General features: G+C 42.8%; 1 protein-coding gene across 1 annotated transcript in view; it reads left to right on the forward strand.

Annotated features, from left to right (window-relative positions):
• ITIH2 (inter-alpha-trypsin inhibitor heavy chain 2) overlaps positions 1-18,700 on the forward strand; it is a 29,120-nt gene extending 10,420 nt beyond the window's left edge. Inside the window, exons 7-21 of the mRNA XM_010301854.2 lie at positions 405-512; positions 2,031-2,159; positions 2,800-2,916; positions 4,132-4,300; positions 5,986-6,111; positions 6,993-7,174; positions 8,312-8,497; positions 9,521-9,660; positions 10,203-10,375; positions 12,944-13,078; positions 15,250-15,363; positions 15,967-16,165; positions 16,839-17,011; positions 17,764-17,875; positions 18,332-18,700. Coding sequence (XP_010300156.1) covers positions 405-512; positions 2,031-2,159; positions 2,800-2,916; positions 4,132-4,300; positions 5,986-6,111; positions 6,993-7,174; positions 8,312-8,497; positions 9,521-9,660; positions 10,203-10,375; positions 12,944-13,078; positions 15,250-15,363; positions 15,967-16,165; positions 16,839-17,011; positions 17,764-17,875; positions 18,332-18,479 — 2,211 coding nt within the window. The 3' untranslated portion in view covers positions 18,480-18,700. The remainder of the gene's footprint in view (positions 1-404; positions 513-2,030; positions 2,160-2,799; positions 2,917-4,131; positions 4,301-5,985; positions 6,112-6,992; positions 7,175-8,311; positions 8,498-9,520; positions 9,661-10,202; positions 10,376-12,943; positions 13,079-15,249; positions 15,364-15,966; positions 16,166-16,838; positions 17,012-17,763; positions 17,876-18,331) is intronic.

Here is an 18,700-nt window from a genome sequence, read left to right on the forward strand (position 1 = left end):
CGAGTGGAGAGGAAGAGAATTCACCATTGAGTATGAGAACTCATCATCCTCCTGGCCTCCTAACCCAAAGCAACACATAGGCAGAGTCATTTCATGCTTCTTTCAGCAAAAACAATGTTATCACCCTTCACTCCAATCCCACCACTTACCCCAGGGGATAAGAGAGAAAAGAAGAATGAGCATTTCCACCAAATTCTTTCTATTCTTTGGGCACACTTTTTTTTTCTTTCCATCGTGGTCTGTTTTCAGCACTGCATGGATCCCCACCACGAATGAGACTAGCTCTACTGGAGCATTCCCAAGGGCAACTCACCCCCAGCTGAGTTTGCCTGTGGAGGGTTCATAAGATCCTGATACAACACTGGTACTGCTCCATACTAAATGTCCTTCCTTCCTGCCTTTAGGTGGATGTCCGCATTATTGAGCCACAGGGACTTCGCTATGTGCATGTTCCTAATTCTCTCGGAGATCATTTTGATGGAATCACCACCATCTCCAAGGGAGAGAAAAAGGTAACAGTCACAGATTGGAAATGGCATGAAAACTTTTTTTTTTTTCCCCACACTTTTTCCTACGCAGTCATTTTTTCATACCTGCTGGAAACATGCAAAAATATGGCAAAAAAATATAGTGTATTCATTATTGATACCTAAATGTACGTACAAGATCCTCAAATATTACAGCGACAGCAGTATAGAAATAGCGTGTAGTCCATCCATCTTTGCGCAAAGCTTTTAATTTGTAATTCTGAAAGAGCAATGCACTGAGATTGCTGGGTGTGAAAAAGGCAGGTAATGAATATCAAGAGGAATAACCTTTCTGAAATAACTCCACAATCTCAGTTTCAACTGAGAACATCTACATATGGACTTATTTTAGGACTGGTCTTTTTCTTAACATTCTTACCCTAGGTTTCTCCAGCATAGCTCTTGTGTATGAGAAAACCCTCCAACAGTAAAGTTTTCCTCAAGAAACTTTGAGCAGTGACTCTAGGAGGGTACAACTTTTCTTACTCTTACATAGACATCTAACACAGAGTATGTGAATCAGGCCCCAAAAGTCTGTCTATACTACTATAATAATATATCAAGGAGTATTGTTTCTCGATATCCAAGCTCAGTGTTACTTCTCATTCACCCACATTCCTAGTTTAGCAAATGATTTCAGAGGTACTGTAAACAGATAACCTCTGACCAAGTTCAGTCACGAATTTGAAGGCAAAGTGAACACTAATTCAGAGTCCCATTCAGCTGTTACTATTCTGCTCATGTCAATTTTCTGAGGGTGTTTGTTGCTATTATTAAACTTCAGTCTCATGGCAGTATTCTTAATAGCGTATGTAACTAGGATATAGCAAAATATTGCCAATATTAAGATAGTCTCAAGTTGTCTTGTTCATAACATTAACGCAGAGAGAATTTTCACATGTCCCAAAGACCTTCCATAATAAGGAAGGTCCTGCGCAAGCACTGGACTCTGTGAGTGTACAGGAAACCTTGTTGCTGGATATATATATTATGTATTCTCTTCTCAGGAAATTTCAAGTTGTCCAGTCAAAGCAGAGAAATAAAACCATAAAGTCTGTATAACCAATCATGTGACTAGTGAAAATGATTCCTAGTAGTCAATTTACAGACGAATTACAAGTTTTTGTTTGTTTGGGAAAAAATCAATTAAAAAGCTATTTTAAAAAGTTGATAAAATTGTGGATAGTTTCAACTAGGAAAATGTTAAATGAGCCAAATATTAGTTACTAGAAATGGTTTGCACAGCTCTAATTGAAATATTTGGTGCTTGGAGTCACCAAGTTTTTGTCACAGTTGTTACTACTGAAGCAACATATCCAGACAAACCTTAGTGCTGTTTTGCTTTTGAAGTTACAAAGTCCATTTTCTGCTTAAACAAAGTGTACAAATAAAGAAAGAAGAAAAGCATTCAGTGAAATATTTCATAAATAGTTGAACTCTTTTTGTTTCAATGATCCACCTTTCCACACATCTGATTGACGGATGATCACTTCTCATTTCAAGGCTCATGTTTCTTTCAAGCCAACGATGACTCAGCAGCGAAAATGCCCCACATGCTCATCCACAGCAGTAGATGGAAATTTTGTGGTGCAATATGATGTGAACAGGGAAACCACAGGTGGAGAACTGGAAGTAAGTATTGCTTTTTAACCAGCATGGTAGATCTGTGAATACAAGAATTATCATTAAGCAAATTGTGCTCAACTTCATCATTCAGGAGAATAAGCATGAGGAAGAGTTCTGTATCCAATTGAAAGAACAGAGAGATTTTAAGTGGGCAGAATGGATTTACTTAATTTATGACCAAGACGTCATCCTACATATACTCAGGAGCAGATTCCTGTCTTGTCCAAAAGCCAAAGTCTTTTATACCTAGCAGCAGTCTGGTGATTTAATGTTGAATCAGAGGACAGAGTCATTGGAAGTTGTACCAATATATCACAAGGAGACAACCAGAACATCACTATTTTTGTGTTAACATGAAGCAGAGTTATGGGGTTGAATTATTACAGACAGAACAGTCTTTTTAAAAAACGTTTTTCATTCCTCCCTATGCTAGTGTATGGCAGTTGTCTGAGAACCAGGCTCTGCTATCCTTGATAAAAAGTAAAGACTACGGAATATAAATGGTGTTAGGCTACAAAAACAGAGCTGAAAGTTAGATTTGGTCCATAAAGAAGAATAAGATTTTTCTGCTCTGTTATTGTCTTGAATTTTCTGACATCTTTACTATAGCTGACTTCACTGTGAAATTTTTTATTTTATTTTTCAGATTTTTAATGGCTATTTTATTCACTTCTTTGCTCCGGAAAATCTTGATCCTCTGCCCAAAAATATTTTATTTGTTATAGATGTCAGTGGCTCGATGTGGGGACTGAAAATGAAACAAGTAAGTGTTTGACCTCTATTGCAAAATGAACCTCCTACCAACTTTTCCCATGTGCCTTACCATACAATTCTGTAGCAGAGTGGCACTCAAAATTATCAGCTAAGTTCTTTACACTTTACTCTGTCGAAAGTCTCATTAAATTTGGAGAATATTTGGTGAATAAGAGAATTCATGATTTTACTCTTTATTTGTAATGCTCCTTCCATGTTGTAAGGAAAAGATGATGCCATCAGAATATGGATTTTTAGTTCTCAATTAAAATTTTAGTTTACAGATCACAAAACATTTTGCAAAGACTCTGACTCTCTTTTTCTCTAATCTTCTCTACTGAATCCTGGGAAAGTCTCAGTGAGGATACTACATCCTTGATTTCAAAAAGTTGTGGACAAATTGTTAACAGCCTACTGAAGAGCAGTGAGAATTGCTTAGACAACACAACCCATGGAAATGCAAAAAATAGGATGTTTGGAGACTTGGGGAGATATAATCAGCCTCCAAATATGCAAAGAATTGTTCTAAAAGGGAAATTCATTCAAATGACATTCATGCCCACCCAGGGTAGAATAAGATGGAATAAGATGGACTTAGAGCAGGAGGTATTTATATTAGATATTAGGAAAAACTTTGTAGTGCTGAGAGGGCAGTTCAGGAGATTGTGTATCATGTGTCACTGAAGGTTTTTAAGAACTGGCTAGACAAACATTATTTGGGGATGGTATATTTGAATTTTGCTTTGGAGCACAATACTAAGGCTTGACAGATTGTTTCCTTGGGGAAATCAATGCTGCAAAATTGGGATACAGGCTAATTGTCACTTGTTTAAATCACACATCTTCAAACAGATGTTACCCAGCCTGAAATGACAGCATCGCAGACAGAGCTAGGTCTCCTGAGCTGGTACGAACAATTCCTCTCTCCTGAACCACAAACTGCTTCTCTCTCTCACCTCACTCTGTGTTAGCAGGAGTTAAGCAAGGATGGGTTGAGGCACATGGGTTTGTTCTTGCTAATTGCATTTTTTCTGTGTTTCTTTGGAGAAAAAATTGACTTTATGCAAGAAGTGTAAAAAAGGAGAGTTTGGATAGCAGATGTTATTTTGGATTCCATTGCTTACGTTCTTATTCATGAGGCATCTGTTTACTTGCAGTCACAAGTTAAGATGCTTTCAGCAACAGGAAGCAAAAACTCATCTTCTCTTACATTTCTTCTTCTCAGACCATCGAGGCCATGAAGGCAATATTGAGTGAGCTCCGTGCTGCTGATCAGTTCTCTCTTATCGACTTCAACCACAATGTCCGATGCTGGAGAGATAATCTAGTCTCAGCCACCCCAGCGCAGGTTGAAGATGCTAAGAAGTACATCCAGACAATCCATCCCAACGGGGGTATGAGGTTTTGATTGCAGGAGCTCATGGAAGTTAGATATCACAGGAACGGGTACCTCAGACAATTTTCAGATTGGCAGAATATTCCTAAAAAAAAGTCTGATTCCCAAGATGGGGAAAGCATGCCCTGGGGTGAAAGGAGAGCAAGGATTCCAGTTTATTGTGTTAGGGGATGGGATGGCATTTCCTTCTGCTGAATAAGCTATGACAGATAGAACATAGGCCATAGAACAGCTGCCTTTAATCTACAGGTCCTGACTCCAGCCTTACAGATCCCAAATATCCTTGAAAGACCAAGGCTGTCTCATACCCTTTGTAAAGCAGATCATAAGCAGCCTAACTCCAGAGTCTCCACTGGCTGCAAATTGCAGACTACACCATGATCTACTAAATGCCACCTTAGGCAAACTGTTCATCTTTTTTGTGCCTTGATTCCTTGTCTGACAAACAAGGACAGTTGCCTTTTTCAGCCTTACAGCACTTTGGATGCTTTATTTGTTAGTGCTTGAGCTATTTGTGCAGAAAGGGCTCATGAACATTTTAATCTATTGCTCTCTGAAGTGCTATTCTGTTTAGTTGTTCAGTTATTTGAATGCCCATAGTGTGTGGAGGCTCTCCCCAACATCAGAGCCTTCTGGTGCTGTGGCACCTTCATTCCCAGAAACTTACACTGGCAACACGTAAGGTAGGATCAACATGAAGTTGTAGACTTGTCTGAGATCATCAGCATGCTGGGAATCAGAAACTTTGTTAGGTAGATGAATGTCTCATGAGCCTGACTTTGTTACTCCAAATGAACTGACAGACAATCTAAGAAGAGACCTGCTCCCATTCAGCAAAGCCACTTTGCAATGCAGCATTTTATTATCCTGTCTCTGGAGCTGTTAATGTTTTACTTTCTTGACAAACAAAATACCTATTTTCTGACTGCCCAACCTTCCTACTCCAGTTCCTCTCATACTAATTTCTTAGTGCCTTCTGTATCACAAGCCAAATGTTTAGACAGGGTGAGTAAACATACATCTCTTCTTTTCCAATCAAGATGTCCATGGCTGGCTGTTTTTGGCTGATGCCAGAAAATAAAGTTTCTTTTTCACCTGCCTGCAAACCCACTGCATCTTCCCACAGCACGTAATTCCCAACACCACAAACAGTCCCACTGGGATTAGTGAGGGGGATGGAAAGGGAAGGTGGGGGTCACAGCCTGGGATGAAAAAGGATATCAACACCTAGTCTTTTAATGGAACTTAGTGCAAAACACATATGTATGTGTATATACAGATGTGTATAAATTCACATAAATATGTATTCATATATTTCAACGTCATGGTAAGAAAAATGTAACATGCTGATGAACAAATTCAGATAGATTACAGAATATTTCCATTTACAGAGATTTACATCCTAATTCTGTTGGTTTCAGTAAATAGTGTAACTATACGTAAGGAAAATAGAGAAGGTCTGTTTAACACAATGACCCATATGCAACACATTTCTGCTTCTATTTCTTTAGGAAACCAGAATGCTAGCAGATGTACTATAAGCATCACAGAGGAGGGGTTTTGCTGCCTTGATCTCAGATCTTGTCCCTGCTGATTAATTCCATTAGAATCTCAGAAATAATCTGGATTTGACGAGAGACTTGACAAGAATCAAACTTGTTTTCTTCATTGTGTCTTTGACAGGCACAAATATTAATGAAGCTCTTCTCCGAGCCACATTCATCCTGAATGAAGCCCAAAACTTAGGCATGTTGGACCCCAACTCAGTCTCCATGATCGTATTGGTGTCTGATGGAGACCCGACAGTAGGTAAGGATCCTGCTCGAGGTGAGAAGAAAGGCCAGTGGGATTAGCCTGAGAAAAGCATGCAACACATAGACACTTTGACAGTAAGTTAAAAAAATTCTGTTCCTCTTTCTTCCAATGCCTGTGCTGCTCTTTTCCCAAGTGCTATAGGCTTTGCACAGAAGCTTTCAAAAAATGAGCAGATTATGTTACACAAGTTATATACTTCTTACAATTCCAGAGATACACAACTCCTGTAGGAGAGGTTTTCACAACAACCTTAGAAAAAATTTCCTCTTCCAATGACCTTAGCCCACAAAGATCTATGCAGTCCCAAGTGTAACATCCAAATCAGGAAAATAAAGTAGAAAGCGAATTAATTTGGCTTGTATTTTGTACAGGTCAAAAGCAACTGCTTACTGCAAGATGCCAGACCAGAGCAGGCTGCCTTTTAAAATAAGTCTGAAAAAAAAAGTCAATGCCAATGATGGCAGAGAACATTTTAAGGACAAGAAACAAAGTAAAACCTTCATGTAGGTGTGTTAGTCTGCAGAGAGCTTGAAGCAGTAAATCTGGGAGAAGTCTAGATGTGTTACAATTACAAACTGCCCAGGAAGTTAGTAAGAGCACTGGACATACAAAGAATATGCATCAGATAGATAGATACAAAAAAAAAGAGTTCAATGGAATTATATTCAGTGGAAACAAGTTGTTAATCTCCATCCAGGAAAAGCTCAGATGTCACTGTAGGCACTGTAAAATGGAGATTTGCCATCTGAGCTAGCTGTCTAGATTTCCCTTACATTAAGAGAGAACCAGAGACACTGGAAAGGCATGAATGCACTTACCTTGATGGAGACTTCCTCCATTGCTCAGATGAATGTTACCCTTTCTGTGTCTCCAAGGTGAGCTGAAGCTGACAACAATCCAGAAGAACGTGAAGCAGAGCATAAAGGACGAATTCTCTCTCTTCTGCCTCGGGATTGGCTTTGATGTAGATTACGATTTCCTGCAGAGAATTGCAACTGACAACCGTGGCATGGCCCAGAGGATTTTTGGAAATCAGGAGACTTCTGCCCAAATGAAGGTGCATTTCTGGCCCATTGCCTCTGGAACTGAGGGCCCAGTTCTGTTCACTGCTGTGGTGCTGGGTAACTCCACTAGCAAGAGTAGAGTTACTGTAGGTTCATAGGGGAGGTCACAAAAAACATTGATTCTTCTGGAGAGTCCTGCAAGACTCAGGATTCACTTAAGCTAATCATTCATTAGCTTAAGTGGTCCTAGTTAGAATTTCTGTACTATCTATAATACATACTTTACTGCTCTGTGTAGGATTTATATTCTGTAGAAGTCCTAATCATAAAAAAGATTTTCTGAATTAAAATTAAGGACTGGATTTTACCTCAGACCACTTCATCACTAACAAAAGACCTAGATATAAATGCTAAATGCTAATCCAAAGTTTGCCAGTGTAAGAAACAGTTCAGTTGTAGGAAGCTATGGTTCCAAATCCGTGAGCAGCAATTGCTGATGAACAAAATCTTGCATCCTTATTCTGTTTCTATTCTATGGTTTCATCACCTACGCAAGTTTCTCCTACTTCTTTCCCAACACAGGTGTGGTAGGACGCACACAGGTGTGCCAGGACACACTACATGGTGTTCTGCAAAACAGAGCAGCTCTGGGAGTGCAGCCCCTCGCTATGAGACGGCCTCCACCCATAGCACTGTATGGTACTTGTGTTCCCATATGCTAAACCCAGCTGCGCACACATCCCAGTTCACATCACCCAGGTACAACAGGGTCAGAAAAGGGCAGTCTACAGCACAGAAGCAAATACAAGTGAGATATAGGTCTAGTTTTTGGCAAGAATTAGGTGGAAAGCAGCTGTGTGTCTTAGTAGCCAAGAGCTGACCAACCTGATAATAGATTCAGGCTCATATACATCTGTGTTCAAGCCTTTTAGGTCTAGGAAGAACACAGCCCATGGGCTTCTGACCATCCTTTGGCTTCCACAAGACTTGGGACAGATCTTCTTTCTGTACCCTCACACAAGTATACTAAGGTCTAAATATAGAGGCATCTGGATTGTCTGGGGCAAGGCAAGTCCCACTTGCCCATTATGGCTCTAGGTTTTGTCACCTGTTCTTTCACTAAGAGTGGTGCGTGAGGGAGGGTTGCTTCCGGTACAGCAGACTCACTTCTCTGTCTCCTTCCACCTCAGAATTTCTACAACCAGGTCTCCACCCCGCTCTTGAAGAAGATTCAGTTCAACTATCCCCAGGAGTCAGTGTCAGACGTCACCCAGAGCAGCTTCCACAACTACTTTGGTGGCTCGGAGATAGTAGTAGCTGGGAAGGTCGACACGGAAAACCTGCAGCACTTGGAAAGCATTGTCACAGCGACAGCAGTGAGTGAAGGTGTCCCTAGGATACCTGCTCCTGGGGTTTGGGCTGGTTCATTCACTCATGTGCAGTCTCCTTGCTGGAGGTTATTGCTAGCAGAGTGTTTTGTCCATTTGGGTGGGAGCATGGAGAAACTGAGGGCGAGTTTGTCCAACAACCTTTCACAATAGCTTCAAGTATGCCCATGAGTAGTCACTGACTGCATCCTGCATCCTGCCAGAGGAACTTCCTTCTGCTAAGAAATGTACTATACAAAATTCAATTGCAAACCAGAATTTTGTTCTAAGACTATTAAGTCCTCCTTCGTCCTTTGTGGAGCTGCTGGAGAGATCTCCTAAGGTAGCTCCTTTCACAGCTGAACCTCCCACCATTGGGGAGTTCAAGCAGGTGGCTCTGCAGTGTGTCAAGTCCTAGCACTGTCCTGCTATGCTCTGCCCTGTGGCATGTGCAACGAGACTTTTCCCGTGTTTCGGGGCTGCTCTTCCAGGTAGAGTGGGACAGGGTGGGAATACTACATCCAGATCCTTCTTTCTGAGGAAGACACAAAGCATCCACACTCTTATGAGGCTTAGAAGTTGCCATTTGTTATTTGCTGGAAAAATCAAGCATGTTAAATACTCTTTCCACCCAAAACACAGTGCAGTCCAAGGGTCTATGGGAGAAAGTAGAATCTGGTTGCTGTTCCTCAATAGGAATTGGATGTGAAAAAGCCTGAGGGAAGGATAGCAGAGCTCTGTTGAGAGCCTCTTCTTTTGGCATGTGGTAGCACCCTCTTTGGCTACTGCTGACAGCTCCTTTATCTATTTTAACCCACTGTCACTAAAAGTGTCTTTAACAGAAGATCCTCTTGCTACAGCTCTCCTCCCCATGGCAGTCAGCCCAACAGTGCCAGGACTTTCTCATCTAGAAGTGACCATGGGCAGAGCCAGAGTGGGTCCTTAATGGCAGACATGCCAAGAGGGAAACTCAAAGCCACCCCATTCTCCTGGATCATCCTCTATTATCTTTGTCTCTTACTAATTGCATAGGCAAATGCAGAGCTTGTCATGGAAACCCTGCGAGATGTTGAAGAACTGGATGGCTTTATGAAGAAAGACAAATACGCAGATCCTGACTTCACTAAGAAGCTGTGGGCATATCTGACTGTCAACCAGATGCTGGCAGAGAGGTGAGGAGAAATGTGGTCTGTGATGGGAGGGATGAGAAGATTGAGAGCAATCTGTTCCTCTCTGAGACCACAGCCATGAGGTTGCTCACAGGGTTTCAAATGGATAAGGTAAACGAATCAAAATAAAGGTAGGTGATATCTTCAGCCACATTCCTCCTATTTTTAGCACTCATAGATATTAGGCAATAGAGTTTTGGAGCAGTTAATTAGAGGAATAAGGATCAAACAGATCTGGCTGACGGAATGAAATGAATGGGAGATTTGCCTTACGGAGCCTGAGTAAAAGCTGTGATGAACCCCCTCTGATGCAGAAAGAGGTCCTCTGCTGAGACCAGGAGATGGACTGGGCTTCTTTGAGTCCAGGCCAAAGCTTACAGAAGCCAAAAATAGTCTTCTTATGGAGAGTTCATTCACACAGGCCCTCAGCCTTTCCTTCTTGCAAGACCTACCAGTGCGGCTCTATGACCCCTCTGTGGAGGAATCGTCATGGCAGCTGCCCTGTAGAGGTGCTAACCATGCCTTCTGTTTCATTTTCCACCCAGAAACACAGCTCCCACTGCAGCTTTGAAGAGGAACATCACCAAATCCATCCTGCAGATGTCTCTTGACCATCATATTGTTACCCCTTTCACAGCCATGCTGATAGAGAATGCCGAAAAGGATGAGATAATGCTGGCAGACCAGCCCAAAGACCCCAGAAGGGGCTGCTGCCCAGGTCAGTGTCTCAGTCTGTCCATTACTTTACATCTCATTTTGCCTTTGTTCTTCTGGTGTTGGAAGAACAACCATGTTCATTGTTCACTCCAGGTGTTTGTGCTTATGGGATAGCCTGTATTTTCAGTGAAAGCAGAGCAAATCTTCAGCCAGTTTGAGAGTATCCTGTTATGCAAGTGCTCTTTGGAGCCATTGGCTTTAGTGAGGACTGAATGTGCCAACATTGCAATGATGAGGTTTCCAATAAGCCTACAGTGTCACAGATTGAACATCTTCTTCCCAGGACAGTTGTGTCTAGTTCCCTGTACTGAAGCTGTAGAATTGACTAAACCATACTTTATCACCATTTTTAAGCCTTGGAAGCTTCCTAAGATTGTTATCAATCAGCCGTGAGCCCACATGGAATCTGAGTTGTCTTAACAACACAGTCCGTCACTAATCAAACTTCTGGATTTAAATCCATTACTTCAATATGTGTTGCAAGGTCCTTGTTACAGCAACCTTATGTCCAGCTAAATGAGGTGGGGTTGACTTGTTCTGGTATTATATTGTAAAGTCAGTCTCAAAGCAATAGCTGTTGCCATCCGTGGGTGTCTAGTATATCCAAAGTCATCCCTGCACAGCTATCCGCTTCCAGTGAAACTTCACAGCAGCTGACAGGGCACAGTGAGGTGCCCTCACTGGTCAGCGATCTGAAAGAGCACAACTGCTGGTGTCAGGAAAACACTGCCAGTGCCATGCAATGGAAGCGCTGAAAGTAAAAGATCAACTCCTTGAATGACTGATTCTGGTGATTTAAAACCTATTAATAAATGGGAGAGTTTGCAATTGGTTGTGAAGGAAAGCAGCAACCTACATTACCCCGACAGACAACGTCATCCGTCTGGCTTTTCACACTGGAAGTGATTGGGACTTTGCTGAAACTCTGAGCACATGTCCTGCATGCTCAGTTCTCAAGCTCCTGGATAACTATAAAAATGTCCTGATGCTGGGTCAATGAAATGGGGTTCTTATTTTTAAGTTCATTTATTCTTCTTTTCAATTTTCAAGTCTGCAGCTGAGACCCAAAGAGAAAATAAATAGTTGTTATTTATACTGCATACTTCAACTCACAAGCATCAAACACTTCAGCACAGAAATAGCATGTATTGCATTCATGTATAATGAATTCATTATACATGGCACCAGCTGACTAATTCTGACCATAATTATCTTGATTTAGATGATGCAGAGGTTTTAAGTGATTTTAATATACGTTCTTGTGTCTCTGTGTTTGATGGAATAGTCAAAACTTAAGAGCACTAAAATCCAGGTCAAGGCATCTGCAGATTTCAGGGAGAGTGTGGGACACGACTCTTGAACCTGAGCAGAGGACAGAGTTTGTAAAACTAATATCAAAGTAAAACTGTGCTTAGGATTGTGCAGCACGTGGGCTGTATCAAAAAATTTGTACATACAAGGCATGGAATGGGTAATCCGAAATAGATTTTTCTGTCTGTCCTTTCCCAGCTCCCATCAGAGCTGCACTGTCTGTCTTCGTAGAGAGAGACTGTGTTTTCCACTGAAATCACTCACTTTTCAAAGGATTGTCTTAATTGTTCTTTTATCATGACAGATGTAATGCAAAACTGGACTGTGCATGGGAGAGCTTCTTCATGCATGATAGTATGTGAAATTCGTATGACCTGGAAACTCAGAAGCCTCTGTCCAGTTTTAGTTGCTGTATTACCTGCACTGACTTCACATAGAACTGTGCTAACAGAAATAACTGCCTGAGTAAAAACAGCCGATGGTCTGAATTAGGGGTTCAAGAAAGAAGATGCTGACAGAGATTTAGAAGATCTAGCTGTGCAATCTTCTGTCCTGCTGTTGTCCCCAGCTCCTTTTTCCCCCTACTGCCAGCAGATGGGAACGTGCGCCCTGCTTCAGCTCTTGCCATTCTCAGCCCAACATATTAAACCAAACCAAGTTTCATGGATCATTTAAGACCATATTGCTTTATAAACTAAGTGGGAGAGAGAGAGTACATGTTACTTTCTCCTGCTTCTGTCATGGCAAAGGCAGAGAGACCTCTAGCAGAAGAGGACGCATTAGGGGATCACTTTAATTATTTGCAGCCTTTACGTATGTGGGTCATCCTAGGACACGCAGAAAGAGTCCTACCTTTTCTCAGGCACCCCAAACTTAGGACCCAAGTCAGCAAAGCTATTTGCCACATCCTAAACTTTTAAAATTAAGCTTTTTATTTGCAAACACATAAGTCCTTGCATTGGGGGCTTTGCTAAAGTGGGGCCTATTCAGATGAATAAGAGTTAAAAAGTCAGGCTGCATTTTTCACCAATAGCTTATGGTTAGCTCGACTGCCCTGGTAAGTCATATTCCTCCGGTGGAGACACTGGAGTAAATCCATCCTAACTCCATTATACAAATCTGTCTGTTGTAAATGGTGTTGCACCCACTTTACATTGGTGTAACAACATCAGGCTCTGATTTATTGCATTACTTTAAAAATTACACTATTAAATATGTCAGCACTAACAAAAACCTAATTATGGCTGTCATTTAACAGGTACTCTAGGATTAACTCCAAACGCACCTAATAATAACAAAGGTATCCCAGCGTGGGCCAATGCCACAGCTGTGCCAGTCAGCTTCATGCCGGAGCAAAGGAGTCCTCCTGTGTCCTCTCTGAGCATAAACAGAGGTAAAAGCTGCAGTATTTCTCTGCAAAGAAACACCAGACAGCAACATTCATCCCCTAATAAACAAATAAAGGCGATATAACCAAAGTTATTGGGCACTTTGGGAATTTCAGCTTCTGTGACAAAATGCTAAGCCAAATAATGATGGAGGAATCTGTCGTCCTAATTTTCCTTGCTGAGTTTTCTGAATTGTTGTAAAAGCTATATCTTCATTTAGGGGCCAGTCTGCAAGAGAATAAGTTGACTGGTGTGACCAGCTGATGAAGCTGCTTGAGTGCTGTTGCAGAAGACATCAGCGTGAAAGGGCCTCGATGCTTCAGCCCCTGCTGAAGGTCTGAGCAGGGCACAACCATGTGCATCCCAAATCACACCCACCTCAGTCAATTTTTTGCAAATCCATCTAGCACCCAAGGATCAAGCTTTTCTTTATAAAATACTGAGTCATTTTGACTTTGAATAGACGAACCTTTAAAAATATGCTCTAAGTTACAAGCATGAGGCTAGTTTAGTTCCTCATAGGATCCCAGTGACCCCATCTTCTGCTCCGTGCTTCCCTGGGGCTGAGGCTGTTCACTCAGCTCACGTTCAGCTTCTCCAGAGTAGCAGAGCTAATGTAAAGTTACTGCCATTGTAAATGACAGATGAATGCTCTGTGGTAGATAAAAATCTCTGAATGCACCGATGATTGATGGATCCTGTTAATGCTTGGACCTTTGCCACAGTTTAGTGCCTACTTAAACAAACCAGCTGTGAGAACCATCGCCTATAAAAGCAGTGTAACTACAATAACTCTGGGAGCGTGCCTGTGCGTGGATGCGTGTATTTACATAGCTAGCAAACAAAGAGCTGTCAAACTCCTTCTCAGCATAGCTCAGGGGTTAATCTAAGACTTTGGATAGTCAAAAAACTACCTGGAAAAGAAGGTGAGCAAGGCAAAGTTACGTGTCTATCTTATACTTGTGTTTTGCACTGGAAATTATTTTTGTTCCTGGAAATGGTGATCAGAACAGGCCTTGGCATCACGTTGAGGAAGATCAAGCAGTTGGTGAGAATAAGAAAAAAAAGATTGAGGGCTATATTCAAGAGACTCAATATATTTAAAGGATTCAAGACATTCAAAAGCTCCTTCACCCCTTGGAGGGTACCTATGCCACTGTTTCCTGTGAAGACATTCCTGGTCAAGGATCTAGGATTTGTCTAGTACACAGAAAGAGTTAAATACTTGCAAAAGTTGAGGACCACCAGTGAAGGAATAGAAGCTGGCCTGGCTATCCCCAAAGGCAACACTGAGCGCGGGCATGTCTCTGAATGTTGACAGGGAGATGCCAACCACCACAGAACGAGCAAGAGCTGGGCAGTGCTTTGAACTTCAAGACGACATGGAAGGCTGCTGCCTTCAGAGACTAGTGCAGGTGTTTGTCTCATTTGAGACCAATTTTAAAGAACATATGACTTTCAGAGGGGCCCAATCCCACCAGGGTGCTAAACATACTGTGAGAACAAGTCCTGGAATGTATTCCTCAGGGGAGTTAGTAGGATGTGTCCTTACCCCACATCAGTTTGGTGGTATGGACTTGTAACACATCTGAGAGCTTCTTAGTTTGAGAGAGTGATGTCCTGGGAGTGTTTCACTTCTAGAAATAGGCAACAGCTGGGCAGGGGAAGGGTTGGACATCATTGGTTTTGAACAGAGGTGTCACCCAAGTCCTGCTTTCTGTGCTTTAGGTTCTTTCCTGGATCTAGGCCTCAAAGATATGTCCCTGTCTGTCTGGTGTCCAGATGGGTTCTTGACCTCACCTGGAGGCTGGCTTCCATCATGAAAAAATAAAGCTCAGCCCCTAGAACTCCAGGCTGAGTCTATGGCACCCTAGTGTGCAGCTGACCAGTTAAACCAGTAGTTCACTGCACTTGGCGATGCTCCTCAAGCCAATAATGCCATATCTTTTCCTTAAACAGGGAAAGTATATGGGAGAAAGTGTCTGAGAGGCTTTTGTAAGGAGCATCTGAGAACTTCCTTAGCAACTGCAGGGATGGAAAGGACCCTCATCCTACTCTGAGGAGTCCCAAAAAGTGCTTCAAAATCCTCCAAGGAAAGTGTCTCAGGCTTTGTGTCCCTTACCTCTAGGGCAGGTACCGGCCTGCTTCTCACACCCGTTTGTTTTCTGTATTTCAGTTGACAATGACCCACATTTCATCATACACCTGCCCAAGAGCCAGAGGAACATCTGCTTCAATATCAACTCAGAGCCTGGAAAGATCCTAAACTTGGTTTCTGATCCTGGTACTGGTAAGGGAATAAAACATGTTTTTAAAATACTTCTAAAAACACTTTTCTTCTCTCAGGTCTGAAAGGTGTTCAGAGGGAGCAGGGGAAATGCCTACAGGGAAGACTGTGTGCTAACAGGAGTGTGGTCAGCAGGTTGGGGGAAGTGGTTATTTCGCTCCACATCTGGAGTCCTGTGCCCACTTGGAGGCTTGCCAATACAAGGAAGATGGTGACAAACTGGATCAAATTCAGTGGTGGCCACCAAGATGACTATGGGGCTGGGGCACAGTATGTACAGGGAGAGGCTGAGACGATTGGGTTTGGTCAATCTTAAGAAAAGAAGACCCATGGTGAATCTTGTTCCCATCTACAGCCACTGGATCAGAAGGTAAAGGTGGAGCCTGACACATCTCCAAGATGCATAGCTAAAGGACAAGAGACAACAGAAACAAGTTGCAACAGGTGAAATTCAGAGTAGGAGTAAGCTATTAGGAAAAACTTTTCACTGTGAGGATGGCCACAGGTTTCTGCTGATGCCATGGTACTCCCTGCCAAGATCAGAACTCTAAGTCTGTAGGTGGTGTTCCAAGATTTAGGCAGCGTCTGTTTTTCTGCCCTTCACAGGAGTTGTGGTCAATGGGCAGCTTGTTGGGGCCAAGAAAACAGAGAATAAGAAACTCAACACATACTTCGGCAAAATTGGGTTTTATTTCAAAAACAAAGGCCTGAAAGTGGAGATCACCACAGAAACGATAACACTGAAAGATGGATCTTATGGCATCACGCTGACCTGGTCTGACACGGGGCACATCATTCGGAAACAGTAAGTTGCTGAGAATTTGTTGTCTGCCCTATGGAAACCATTGCAGCACAGCATTGGACTGATTCAGCTATGGGTGGGATCCAGGTCACAGGGTGACATATGGGCATGTGAATCTTAGCTAGATGTCTGAGCTCTCGTTAAAGTTAATGAAATTAGGCAGTAGGGCCAAGAGAGTGTTTCAGTTGACCAGACACAAGTAGAAAGAGCTGAATTTCTCTCCCTACTACTGACTGCATTAGCTAAGAGCAAGATTCAGATGCCTAAATGCGAGCACCTAATGCTATTTGAGATACCTTCAGGGTTTCTGACAGGATGAGAGACATGGCTTACAACATCCAGGAGACCTTCACCTGCAGATTAACAGCTAGCAGCCATGCTGGACACCCTACAGCACTAGACACCTGTTTAGGCCACGGGATCACTTCCAAAATCTCCATTCATTGTAGCAAGAGCTTAACTTTGTAGGGCAAGATTTGTTTGCCTGACCATGGGCATGAAGGCAACTACCCTCCTTCTGGCTACCACTTCCAAGGCTGCGAGTTTCTGATGGATCCTCTGTCATATCTGCTAGCTCCATGCAGTTATTCTGGAAGCCCAAAAGCATCTCAAGGGACCTGAGAGCTTATGTGCGGGCAGTCGAACTGAGCCCTTCCTTTTGTTTCATCTCTGCTAGGCTTCTCATATCTGTGAAGAAAGAAAACAACGTTACTATCACCGTGGGTGAGGAGATGTCCTTCATGATTTTGCTGCACCGTGTGTGGAAGAATCACCCCGTTAACGTTGACTTCTTGGGAATCTACATTCCCCCTGAAAACCAGTTCTCCCCTGCAGCCCACGGGCTGATAGGTAAGGGCTGCGGGCTGGGTGGTGGGAATGGCGGGGCACGAGGAAGGGGTTTTGCTTGATCTTTGAGTGAATTTGTTGGTGTCTGTGTACTGAGGGAGAAGGTGTGAAAATTGTTCAAATAGAAAATGGGGGGGATTCCTGTCATGTCCTAGAAGCCCCAAGGACAGTGTAGAACATCAGGGACCAGGAGGTTACTCCTCGTCCCAGCTGGGGTGTTTTCAAAACAGGCCTGACCAGACTTGGTGACACTGTGACAGGGCTTTCCCAACCGGGCTGATCTGCTGCGGGTTGAAAATAAAAAGACTGAAACAAACCCCTCAAAGCTTCTTTCTGAGAAGTCTTCTGCACAAATGTTTGTAATTCAGCTCTCCCTTGAATGACAAGCCTTTTCTGGCAATGGTCTAAAACAAAAGCAAGAGCTCGGTTTAGAGGGAAAATCAGCCCTCCGAGCCCTGGACCCGCCCAAGGCCCCTTTTAAGATGTGGGAATCCTGAGCAGCAGAAGTTGTTTTCCCAAATACTCTTCGCAGCTCCAGACTGCTTACTTAAGAGAAGTTTTCTGGCTCAAAAGCAGAACTTTCAACCCTCCCTGTGTGGGCAATCCGATAGCGCTGGAGACACGGTGCCCTCTGATCCATGCAGGAGCGGTTTGCCGGCTGCAGCTAGTTTGATTTTTCAAAAGTGCCCGGCAGCAGCTTACACAAGCCTCAAGCTTAGGACAACACAAAGAGCTTTAAACTTCTCTTTGATCAGGTCAGTTTGCCTCTGAACCAGAAGTGTATATCCACCACCAAAGACCTGGGCAAGCTCCAGAGAAACAACAAGCCACCATGGAAGTGAAAGGCAACAAGCTCACTGTTACCAGGTAAGAATAATGAGCTTTGTTGCTCTCTTTCTAAATCTGACTTCTTTTTCTTTTTAATGATGTCAATGACTGTAGGCTTATTAACTCTCAAGGATCTCACGGGGAAAAAAAATCCTTCTGTTTGCCCTCTGCTAATAAACTAAGTTTAGCAGTTGGCAAAACACTTGGGACAAGTTGGGTTCTTTCCTATTTTTGCATGCACAGTTCTGACCGTATAGCTGCCCAGCATCTGACCTCGCACAGGCTGTGTAAAATCACCTGCGACCCCCCACAAAAGGGCCCATGAGGTCATAGAACTGTAAAATTCATCGCATTTTGTGGTCGTTTCCACTCTCTGCCTGTGGAAGACACACATCTCGCCACTTTGGCAAAGCAGCGCCACGAATGAGCAGGATTATCTACATCTTCTTGTCTATCATGCCGTGATCTTCATTATGGGTGGCCTCTTCCTCACAGGGGATTGCAGAAGGACTACAGGACAGACCGCGTGCTGGGGACTGACGTGCAGTGCTGGTTTGTGCACAACAGCGGGAAAGGTTTCATAGACGGCCACTACAAAGATTACCTCGTCCCCCACCTGTACAGCTTTCTGAAGAAACCCTGAATGCTCCAACACAAAACCGGTTTATTACAAAAAAATTCTTATCTGCTGCTTCATGCCCAAACGACTCTTCTGAACAGTAGCTGTCAGCCTATCAAGCCGGATTGACCAAAGGTGACTTCACCACCATTGGCTTTATAAATGATCAGTGTTTCAAAGCAATGTAACTCCCTTTTCTGTTAAAAAAATAAATCTGTAATAAAGTGACGTGCTGGGCTATCGTA

Source organism: Balearica regulorum, chromosome 1 (assembly GCF_011004875.1).
Source record: "Balearica regulorum gibbericeps isolate bBalReg1 chromosome 1, bBalReg1.pri, whole genome shotgun sequence".
Taxonomy (NCBI): domain Eukaryota; kingdom Metazoa; phylum Chordata; class Aves; order Gruiformes; family Gruidae; genus Balearica; species Balearica regulorum.